General features: G+C 45.8%; 1 protein-coding gene across 1 annotated transcript in view; it reads right to left on the bottom strand.

The window, feature by feature from the left end:
• C2CD3 (C2 domain containing 3 centriole elongation regulator) overlaps positions 1-12,404 on the bottom strand; it is a 607,356-nt gene that overhangs the window by 471,010 nt on the left and 123,942 nt on the right. The window contains exons 9-10 of the mRNA XM_086933829.1: positions 2,030-2,202; positions 1,537-1,749 (exon numbers count right to left, since the gene is read on the bottom strand). Coding sequence (XP_086789955.1) covers positions 1,537-1,749; positions 2,030-2,202 — 386 coding nt within the window. The remainder of the gene's footprint in view (positions 1-1,536; positions 1,750-2,029; positions 2,203-12,404) is intronic.

Below are 12,404 nucleotides of genomic sequence, written 5' to 3'. Positions count from 1 at the left end.
CGTCGACGACCGGATCAAGATGGAAAGTTTGGTCGAGTCAAGAAGTACCGAGCGAGAACAATACCGTCGAAGTCGAAGGCCTTTTGGCCTTTTAATGAAGTTTAGTTTCGGTTCCGAAGTTGGAGTAGAGGAATAACATCCGAACCCAATGGCGGAAAAAAACAATCTGAGGATGGAGAAGATGCCCATGCGCACTGTAGTCCAGGGGAAGAGTCACCTATCTCGTGGTACTTCGAAGAATCTTCCAGGACAACAAGGTGCAATCATCCGGACCCAACACTAGGCGGCGATCTATGCACAAGATATGAATTCAGCAGCCCACATGCCTCGAACACAATATACCATGTTTAACCAAGTTAATTTTGTCACAGGGTGGATAAATTACATGGGTCAAGGTGAGAGTGAAGTACTTTAAATGAGAGTATATCTTATGTAACAAAAATGTGTATTTGAATACGGAGATGCAATAGTATGCATGATTAAAAGACAGAGCCTCTGTGAATATATCTCAGCAAACAATAGAAGTAATACGATTATTAGGGGTGAAAGCACATATAATATTTTAAACCAAATAAAGTTGTGAGTGAAGAGAGCAGATGCAAAGAAAACAACCCCGTAATGAAGAAGGATTGCCTGCTAAATGATTATTGAGCTGGATATGTTGTTTGATTACAAAACTGGGACTTTCAGGAGATCCTTGTCAATTACACTTGTTAAATGGATTTCTTGCTAAAGCACATATAAACACAAAGAAACCAGTTCTATACCCTCCAAATTCATAAACATGTATTTAAGACGGTGCAAAGGCAACTGATCAACTAAAGTTATTTTGATGCTTACATTCTTTTCTTACATTCATAGGGCCACATGTATCAAAAAAGAATTTTGTGATTACCAAATAGCGATTTTACTGAATCACTATTTGGTAATTGCAAAATGCTATGTATGTAAGGAATCTCCAAGGATTTAGCGATTCCTTAATATTACATAGTTTTGTAAGTGCAAGTTGTTTCCGCAAATTAGGTAAGGCAAAGAAAAGGGTGCCCAGGATCCCAAGGCCCCCCCTTAAGCACCCTCCCAAACACATATGCATATGTAAAGGGCACCATTGCCCTGGGGGCATGTGTGCGCTCTATGGCACTTTGAAAATCCATTTTTCAAAATTTGCACATGGTTACAAATCTACTTGAAGTCCATAGCAATAGCATTTTCCTAACCGCACAGTTTGCATTTAGAAAATGATTGGTACATGTGCTAAGGGAATTGCAATTTGCGAGTCCCTGTTTGTAGACGTAATTTTAGGTAATCACAATTTTTGTGCTTTACTAAAATTGTGACTATAAAGGCTTTCATACATCCTGAAAGGGTATTTTGCATTCACAAACAGCTGAATTTTGTTATTTGCACCGTTTGCGTATGCAAAATTATTTATACATGTGGCCCATATTGTTGTGGTTGCAAGGTAGCTAGTACCTACATTATATTCTTGTTTGTACTAAGATGCACTCATAGCTTTATATAATTTAATAATGTTACCGCTTTACAGGTGCCGCAGGGCGTGGTGGTTTGCCTTGCTGAGTTTTTTTGCTTGGCGTAGTGTGGTTGCTCTCAGGAGGGACTTTTAAGGACTCCACGATTACTCTAGCTAAGCGTATTCTACCCAGCAGTGTCAACCGATCCACAGTCAGTTTAATAGGTTCTGCTTTCTGCTCACGCTCTGGAGGATCTTCAGGCGATGGCAAGTGCCTCCTACAGACATAATGAACATCATAAAGCAGTGAGGTTATAAACCCTTAAATCTCTTAATGACAATGATTCCTCATAAGACATGGAGCGTGAAGATTCTCACATTACAGTCACAACCAAATGCACTGAAAGAATGGTCATGCTCAAGGTAGTATGAGGATTAGCATCTTCACTTTACTCATGAATCACAATGTAAACTGTACACTAGAAACGAATAATATTCACCAGTTTGAGAAACAAAACATTTAGTTCCATTGTATTAAGGAGAGATTGTTTCATTTACCTGTGCTTTCCATCTGGTGTGGTTTCGTTTGGTTCACGCGTGCTAGAGTCAGTTGCTCCCTTAGACATGTGAAGTCTCATGGCACTGCTTCTTGTGATACTTTTCTTCATGGTTTTTCTGCTTGATTTAGTGTCATCATCTTCACTAATGCCACTTAAACTGCTGTCTGATTTCTAGGGGAGCAGTAAACAAAGCATAAACCATTCTGCTTTCACTAATGCAACATTCATCAATAACTTAGTTACAGATCTCTGAAAGTTTTCTCAGTTCAAATATATGAGCTTGTGTGAGATGCACAGCTTGAATTGCTGAATTTGCTGTTACAGTTCTACATGAACGGACAGACAGTATAGTATGTCTTGATTGAGTTAACACAGTGACGGACATGTATATGAGAGCTTGTAAAAGGTTAAACTTGTTTATCAGTTTGAACTATGAGTCCTTGTCTTGCCCAATCATTGGGCTAGTTGAGAAAATGTATTAAATACTTTGAGGGAAAAGGAATATGTAATGTATTATACCATATTATTTAAAACATTTATAACGACCCTCAAAATCAAGTTCTCATCCAATTTACACTTGAAAATTCCCTAGATATAAAACGACACTGTCCAGATTATATAGTCACTCCATATTACACCAATATCCAACTGATATATCTGATTAAGTTAAATGCATACATTTCTTAATGAGAATGGAAACAGTTGATAGACTCAATATGCCTATGTATCAATTGACCAAGTGCCATATGTATAAAGCATTTTTTGCGGTCGAGATGGCCCGATTTACAGAATCAGGCCTTTTCAACTGCAAAAATACATCTTTAAATGTTACTGAATCGCAATTTTTGTTACAGATATGGTATTTGGAAGGACCATGTTTAGGGTGCCCCCTCAAATACTGAATCGCAGTGATATAAAGGAGGAGGCAACCTATTCGCAAATAAGAAGGGATCCCCAAGGGACACTTTGAGAATGTATAAAATACATTTTTTAAGAGCATGCAGTGCCTTAATGGACCACTGCCTACTCATAAATAATGAAACCTCAAAGTTTTTTTTTCGTTTGAAAAGCATATGGTATTCCTTTAAGGTAAATGGGCTACATTTTAAAAAAAGATTGGTGGTCTGCTGCCACCATCCCTGAAATGGCTGCGATTCCAAATGGATCGCATATTGTGACCTACCAATGTCATGAGGTAGGTGGATTTGCGAAATTATTATAAATCGCTATTTTATTTATACCTATTTTGTACACTAGGAATTGCAATTTCCTAGTTGTGATTCAGTAATCCAACCTAGTGTAAATGCACCAAATTGCACCAGCCTGCTTTGGCATACGTGGCACCTTTCTACTCCAATATTTTGAAGCATTTGTTAGTAGACACTTCCCACTAGGTACTGACCTCTGCTATCAATTTAACATGTTCAATATCCTAAGGGCTTGCCAAGTATTTCACCAATGCTGTTCCACTTCAAAATAAAAAAAACTGTTTAATAAAAAACTGATTTGTTTCAAGGTGTTCACTATTTGCCTTGACTTTATGAATTTACTAATCAGGTTTATTTTTTATTTTTTATTATGAATGAAAGTTCCCCTTGACATACACAGCAAAATGCCTACAACCCTGAGGCCGGCTGCGCTCGTACTGAAGGCACATCACGATACAGCGCCTCCCACATCCCAGAGGCCGGTTAGCGCCTTTTTAAAAAACCATATTTTTTTCAATGCCAGGAAGGGAACCAAGTTCTTTCGCCGCATGTCAATGCTATTATCTGCATCTCAAAGGAACACAAAGTTTTCTAATTCAAGAGAAAAATAGAAACAAAAACAAAAAGAACCCCCCCTTTCCCCTCAACCAAACAATGAGGTGTCAGGCCAGTCAGTTGCTCACAGGACTCTGGCTATACAGAATGAACACAACCATGAGGTTCAAGTTTAATCGCCAATTAGTTCCAGATCCCCCCAGTCCTTCTCATACACTCAATCCATGTCAACTTTCCATTCTAGCCCCGCCCTCAACCTTCACATTGGCGGTCCCTCTGTCTGTGGAATCCATCCTGCCCTTTAAAATTCCGAGCACCTCAGGGCACCGGAGCACTAGTACCTGCCTCTGCCCCCGTCCTTGTCGCTATGTCCCCACTACCACATCTTAGATATGCAGTATATAATCCCCAGAGGTTCTTTGGTCTGCTCCTCGGTGGGAGGAGTTCGCTGAAATTTTCAGATTGCGTGCAGCAGTAGAGTACGTCTTGTGAACACTGCAAGACCGTGAGCAAATGTCCTCTTAACCAGCACATTGTCACCCTACACTTCGCCATCAGCAGTCTGAAGTCTACCAGTCTACGTGCAGCCTTCGGCAATTTTCTAGAGTACCCCAACAGCGCCACCACTGGGTTAGGGGGGATCTCCAGCTCAGCAACTGTGCTTATCTCTCGGAATATGTTTTCCCAGAATTTAAAGACACCAGGGCAACCCCACGCTAAGTGAAGAAAGTCCGCCATCGGGGAGAGACATCTTTCACAAGCTGAGTCTTCTCGTAAGCCATACTTATGCAATATCTCCGGCGTATAATATACTCTATTAATGTATTTAAAATGTATCAATCTATGTTTGCCATGCAGAGATATTTGCTTTGAATTGGTGCAGCAATATGACCACATGACGTCATCAATTATGATGTCCAAGTTTCGCTGCCAGGCAAGTCTGGCTTTGGTGTACTGATTGTCTCTCTGGGACATCGCTAGTTTATATGAATTGGAGACTAGTCTACGGGGAGGACTTAGTTTTAATGAGGTACGATAGCTCCGGGACCTCAGGGGGCTCGTCCATGTCATCCCCAAGGTGTTGCCGCAGTGCTCCACTCACCCTATGGAACTAAAACCGCTGCAGCATAGTGGGAGAATCCTCAATGGCAGTGACTGCCTCCCATGTTTTGGGGACCCTGTCCGAAAACAGGTTCCCTACTTTATGAATACCGGCTGTACGGAGGGCTCGCACTACTCCCTTATCTCTCCAAGGGGTCAACCAAACCGCCCACTCCATAGGCATCTCCGGAGAGTATTGTAGTATGCAGCTCCAGGTATGCAGAGTCAAATTTAAGGAGTCTAATATCCCAAGCCTACGGTCAACCGGCTCCAAAATAACAGCCAGGAGGGGAAGAGGGTCAGTGAACAGTCTCTCGAGTTTGAGGTATGGTATGTTAGCTGCGCCGTGTATCCAGCTATGTGCCTGCGCCCCCTGCGCCACCCTATAGTACAGCTCCAGGTCTGGTGCACCCAAACCGTCTAGATGGTATGGCAAAGTGAGAACTCTCCATTGGACACATGCCTGTTTGCCCACCCAAGCCAACCGCACCAGGGATTTATTGAGCCTAGTGAAGAAGGAGCTTGGTAATACTATTGGCACATTAGTAAACAGGAATACAAATCTAGGAAGCACCACCATCTTCATAATATATACCCTACCGATGAGCGATAGGGGGAGCCCGATCCAAGTTTTGACGTCGTCCTCTAGTTTGTCAACAGCTGTGCCATAATTTTATCTGAAAACTATTTCTGAGTCTGTATGTAACCTGATGCCAAGATATCTGACGGAATCATCCGACCACTGCAGTGGGTACTCCATCTCAAATGGCGTAGTGGATGGGGTGAGGGGGAAGGCTATGGACTTAGACCAACTAACCTTTAATCCGGAGAGTGCCCCAAAGTATACCACCTCTCTCAGGACCGGGGACAGGTTTTTTTCGGGGCCTCTAACATAAAGCAGCGTGTCATCTGCATACGTGGAGACCACTATCTTATAGGTGGAAAAACTTACCCCCTGTGGCTGTGGTATTCCCTGAGCGCACATGCTAAGGGCTCGGCGAACAAGGCATATAGTGTCGGTGACAAAGGGCAGCCCTGACGGGTCCCCCTAGAGATGGATATAGCATCTGTAACTAAGTCCCGCAGCCGGATCCGCGCAGAGGGCGCATTATACAGCACCCCAATCATTTGTAAAAGGACGGGGCCAAGTCCCATTCTAGACAATACTTGTGACATAAATGGCCACTCCACCGAGTCAAATGCCTTTTCCATGTCCAGGAATACGGCAATAGCACTAGTTTCCGGTCGGACGTGTTGCATTGTTACGTTACGTTAAATTATTTGTACCGCGCACTTTCACCAACGGTTTCATGGCGCTCTTTGACAGGTGCAGTGATCAAGGTGAGGGAGTTATGCGTATACAGATTGGAATAGAAAAGTTTTTAATAATCTGCGGAAACAATCATAATTGGGGCATAAACGAAGGGAAGGTGGCAAAGAGTTCCAAGTGGAGGGGGCAAGAACAGAAAAACTCAAACCACCGTGCTTATTCCGCTTGAATTTGGGAATCACAAGGAGGTTGAGAGATGCTGAGCGAAGAGTTCTCAAGGGGATGTGGCGAGTCAAGGCAGAAGAGATGAAGGCAGGGGCTGCATCGGAGAGGGCCTTGAAAACTGAGCATGCCAGCTTGAAGGTACAGCGCTTGGAGACTGGGAGCCAGTGCAGACTACGAAGAAGAGGAGTGACATGCTGATGTCTGGGTTGGCGGAAAATCAGGCGGGCAGCCTGATTCTGCACCAACTGCAGTCGATGGAGGTGGCATGCAGGAATACCGACATACAGCGTGTTGGCGTAGTCTAACCTGGAGGTGATGAGAGCGATGATAACTTGAATCAGGGCATCTCTGGTGAGAAACCTACTGATTTTGCGGATCCGCCTGAGATGGAAGAAACAGGATGATGCGACAGAGTTGATTTGCGGTCGCATAGAAAGGTCATCAGAAATGATCACCCCCAGACTTTTGACTGTACTCACTGGGGTGGGTGCTGACCCCAGGGATGTTGGCCAAAAGGTGGAGTTCGATGGATGAGTGGGACCCCCTACAAGGACGAGCTCAGTTTTGGTGGGGTTTAACTTTAATTGACTGTGATACATCCACTCTGCGATGGTCAGCATGATAGACTGAAAGTTGAGACGGGAGGAAGGGAGGGAGTCAATGGGGAAAATTAACTGGAGATCGTCCGCGTAATTGAAGATTGTGACCGGGGAATTGCGGAGGGAAGACAAAAGGGGTTGTAGATACAAATTAAATAGAAGGGGGGAAGTGCAGAGCCCTGTGGGACACCACAAGTGAGGGATGTGTAAGGTGCAGAGAAGGTGGACAAGTGAACAGATTGTGAGCGCTGGTCAAGAAATGATCTAAGCCAGTCTAGGGCCACCCCCTGGATACCGGCATTGTGGACACGGTCGATCAGGATGGTATGATCGACCGTGTCGAAAGCCGCCGAGAGGTCTAATAGGACGAGGGCCTGAGAGATGTTTTTATCTGCACCTTTCCTGAGGGCGTCCATAACTGCTACTATGACTGCCTCAGTGGAGTGGAGGGGTCTGAATCCAGCTTGTTGGGGGTCCAAGAAGGAGGATTGCTCTATAAAGGAGCTCAAGCAGCGGGTTACATAGGTCTCCAGAATTTTTCCTAAATAGGGGAGGAGGGAGATAGGTCGGTAGTTGCTAAGGGTTGTGGGGTCCGCATTGGGTTTTTTCAGAATGGGTAGAACGGCTGCTTGTTTGAAAGAGCGAGGGACCACCCCAGTAACAAGAGAGTTGTTAAGTAATGCTAGCGGGGGGTCCGGACAAGCAAGAAAAGCTTCTCTCAGAATCTGAGGGGGGCAGCAGTCATTGGGAGACCCCGAACTGACTTTGAGAAGAAGAGAGGAAAAATCTTGTAGGGAAATGGGAGGAAAATCCGTCAGGGTACTGGTGTTCTTGGGGGGAAGGGAAGGAGGAATAGGGGACGCGGGGGTAGGGATATTGTTTTTTATGGTTGTGATTTTCTCGATGAAGTAGGTGTTTAACGAATCACAAAGGGTTTGAGTTGGCTGGGGTTGGGGAGTAACCCTATCAGGCAGAGAAAGCTCATTGACAATTGAAAAGATCTCCTTGGTTTTGTTGTTCGAGTCCATTATTTTTTGGGAAAAGTAGGCCGTCTTAGCTGTTAGAATAGATTTTTTATAAGACTTTAAGGAGTCGATATAGGCCAGTTTAAGCAGCGGGTCGTAGTTACGGCGCCAACGGCGTTCAGCTTGTCGCAAGGCAAGTTTGTCTGCTTTAAGTTGGTCCGAGAACCACGTTGTGCATCGTGGGGGCGCTTAGCATTGATCTTTTTAAAAGGGGCAACAATGTTGCTAGCCTGACGGTGCAGTGGAGGCCAGTAAGTCATGAAATTCAGGCATATTAGCCCTTTTCCAGTTGCGAGCCATTAGATTTTTAACAAGAGGAGGAGGGCACATAGTATGCAAATGTAAGTAAAAAGAAATAAAACTATGATCGGACCAGGAGCAGGGAAGGACAGCAGGAGGGGAGATGTCGAGATTGAACGTCCAGACTTGGTCAAGGATATGACCTTTGAAGTGAGTAGGGGTGTGGACGTGCTGAGAAAAATTCATGCTAATTAAAGAGTCCGAGAATTCCGCAGAGGATTTGCTTTCATGGGCATCAGATGGCCAATAATTGAAGTCTCCAATCACCAAGATATTCGCGTGATTGATCGCAAGTTGAGCGATAGAATCGCTAAAGAGTTGGGGAAAGAGAGGCATATTATCTGGGGATCTGTATACGATGACACAAATGAAGGATGACTTAGCAGAAGAAAATTTTAGAGCTAAGCATTCGGTTTTGGGAATGGGTGTCACGGTGACTTCAGAGAAATGATGTTCCGAGCGGATGATGGCCGCCACCCCGCCGCCCGTCTTTCCTGCAGGCCGGTTGGCATGCATAATGTAATATCCCGTAGGAATTGCTGCGAGGATATCGGGGGCTGAGTCTTCAGTAATCCATGTTTCTGTTAGCAGAAGGATATCGATGGTGCTCTGATGCAGCAGTTGGAAGATCTCAAGCTGGTGGCGAATGAGGGAACGGGTATTGAGATAGTAAATATGTAGAGAGGCGGGAGACGGAGGCATTGTGGGGAGGGGGTGCCAAAGACAGTACGCAATTTATAACTGTGGCTCCTGTCAGGCACAAACCCTGCCTGTTCCGGGGCCACTAATTATGGGGTCAAAAGGTAGCTAAGATTTTCGCACAACTTAGTGTCCACGTTTAATAAGGAACGCGGGCAGTCAGATCCACATTCCTCCGGGGGTTTACCTGGCTTGGGAATGGCAACCAAAATGGCTTCTCTCATTGATTGTGGCATGTGTCCTGTTACACACATATCATCAAACAGCTCTGCTATGTGCGGGTGCAAGATATCTATGAAGGTCTTGTAAAAATTCACTGTAAGGCCATCGGATCCTGGGGCACCGTTCTCCTTCATTGCAGCTAAAGCGTCCAAAATCTCGTCCCTTTCTATGGGAAGAGACAGGAATTCCCTATGTGTATTGGTTAAGAAAGGTAATTTAATATGCTCCAGATAGTGCAATATTTCCCAATCCATATCTGACTGGTGTGAGGCATACAGGTTTGTATAATACTGTTTAAAGCTATGAGCAATATCTGCCTCCTCAGTAAGTAGTTCACCCCTCTCCGACCAGATCATAGTGATGGAAGTCTTTCTCCTTCTATCTTTCAGAATATTAGCCAGCACTGACCCAGGCCGATCGCCCTCTTCGTGGGTATGAGCTGTGGCATATTTCCCCAGATGCTGCACTTCACTGTCCGCCGCCTCGTGATACTCCTCAAGCAGTGTCTTCAGTTCCTCAGTGGACTCCCCATCCATCCCACTGCTGTATGGCTTCCAAATCCCCCAATTTACGCTCCAGATTCAACAGTCTCTGTCGTATGTCACGAAGCACCCCGGAGTGCTTGGATATGGCCACCCTTCTAATATACACCTTAAACGCTTCCCAAACCGTTTGGAAACTGTCCACGGACTCTATATTAGTGGTAAAGAATGTCTCTATCGCTTCTGCAATTGTTTCTTTAAAAAGCGGGTCCAACAACGCCATGTGAATGGAGGGATAGTCCTCCTAGGAGTGGACAGGACCAGCAGGATGGGAGAGTGATCAGACAGAGTACGCAGCAGATCCGGACACCTACAGATCTGGGACATGAGAGACAATGACCTAAGCCAATAGTCAATACATGTGTGTAGGTTATAGTAAGCGGAGTAGTGTGTGAAACCGCCCTCCATAGGGTGAAGTTCTCTCCATACATCCACTAGTGCCAATCTGATCATTGCCCTGTCTATAGCTCTAACTGCCGTCGCCGGCTTCCTTAATGGTCCACATGATCTGTCTAGGCTCGGGTTTCTACCCAAATTGAAGTCACCTCCCCATATCATTTGAGTCGTTCCACTTCTGCCCACTATGTCGGCCAGTATGGTGAAGAACTCCGGGATTTCATAGTTGGGGCCATATACATTAACCAATAGCAAGTCAAATCCCCTACCCTGACAGGGGGATATCACAAACCCACCGCCCGTGCCGGCTGTTAACAATTGCAGCTTATAGTCGGACCTGGGGTTGACCCATGATATCATTACTACCCGTGCGTGAGTCGTGAAACCTGCAGTGTTAACATTTCCCGTCAGGCTCCTGGAATGCATCATTGGGCTCTGAAGCTAGAGGTGCGTCTCCTGCAGGAAGGCAATGCCAACGTTGTGTCTAGTGAGGTAGCTTAACACTTTACGTAATTTGCGGTGGTCATTAAGGCCCCTTACATTCCACGTCACCGCTCTAAGGGAATCTACTGGCTTTTGGGAAGTGGCCTCTTTAGCCGTCACCATCCTGTCTATAGTGCGTCACATAACATCCTGAGTCCTGCGAGTGGTACGTGCACTGTGTGTTGTATAACGATGTGCCTGACCTAGCTAACCTCTTAACAAAATATTGCGACCCAACCCTTCCCCCCTCCCCTCCCACGGCGGACCTCCCACAACTCGGTTGCGCTGCATCCCATATAGGGACTTCCCACACTACACCCCCTCCCACCCCCAACCAAATTAACAGAAGTGATGGTTTTCACTTGCAGGCAGAGGTCGCTCTTGCTCAACCCCCAAGTTAGATGCCAATTTGTTCCCTGCCTCGACCTCCGAGCGCAAGACCCTCTTATTGCCTCCACCACCAATCCACAAGTCAATGCAACAGATGTCAATGTGTGACCCCCAGCATAGTGTCAAATACCCTTTGACAACGCGCTTGCTAATGGTCACTCCCAGTGACCCACATGGAAATTGCTATAGAGTAGCCTGTTTACTGTCCATCACACGGATACCTAATAACAGTAGTCAGTCTATCGGGAGCAATTTACAGTGGGGTACCAGTAATTGTCAGCTTCAAAACAGCATTATATATATTACCAACGGGCCTCCCCCGCCCCCGTTCACAGGATACTTAACGAGTGCGTGCCATCTGACCACTTTCAGTCTTGTTCCTCTAGTGAACCCCCAGCAGCTTCTTCCAAAAGCTGTCGCTCCGGACTTTGCCTCTGCTCCTTGTCCCAGTCTTTAAGCGCCTTCTGCAGACCCTTCGGGTCTATGAAGATATGTGATCTTCCTTTCCTGTTCACATGCAGCTTAGCCCAGTACAGCATCGCATAGTCTAAACCCACCTCCCGCAGCTGCTTCTTCATGGGGACAAATTGCCTACGCGCCTCCTGCACTCGGGCGGTAAAGTCCAGATAGAGTGAGCTGTTTGACCAATCGTATGGCAGTATTTGTTTGTCCCTCGCCGCACGCAGAGCCGCGTCCCTGTCTCGATAGGTCAACAGTTTTGCTATGATTTAGCGCAACGGGCGCCTGGCTGGAGTCGGGGTCCCAAGGTGCGGTGCGGACCCCTATTCTTCCACCCCATTTTTAATATTACCACCTAGAGGCAAGAATAAAGTCTATTGAAAACCTACTGGGCAGGTATTTTTTAAATACATCACTTAGTCCACTCCACTATCACATCTGCACCACACATAGTCAGTTATAAGTGCTCCTACGTAATTCGCAAGTCGCAGCACGCCCCAGCCCGTAGAGGACTGGGATGGCCCCAATGATGAAGCATGTCACCATGGGGCAACCCTGGTGAGTGAGGGGACACCTAGAAAAAGAGCAATTTCTCCTTTTCTATCTACTATGACTTTCCAGACCAACCCCATTGAGTGTTGTGTATGGTTTTATAGTGACTAGCAAGGCTCTCAGGTATCTGGTAACAGAGACCTCCTGTCCGATTTGCCCATCATTCTTACTGATGTAGCGGGGCTATCCGCAAGTCGGCGCGGAACATTTCTTCAGTAACCAGGTGATAGAGGGTGACCGGAAGTTCCCTCTTGGGCTGCGGTTGTGGAACCCCCCTTCACGAAAAAGCTGTGCGATGTGTGACCACAGCGCTACAATGCGTACCTGCCGCAGAGAGCTTCACCCAG

The sequence above is a fragment of the Lissotriton vulgaris genome, chromosome 8, assembly GCF_964263255.1.
Source record: "Lissotriton vulgaris chromosome 8, aLisVul1.2, whole genome shotgun sequence".
Classification (NCBI taxonomy): domain Eukaryota; kingdom Metazoa; phylum Chordata; class Amphibia; order Caudata; family Salamandridae; genus Lissotriton; species Lissotriton vulgaris.
The sequence above is the reverse complement of the archived record's forward strand: the minus strand, read 5'-3'. Positions and strand labels throughout refer to the sequence as shown.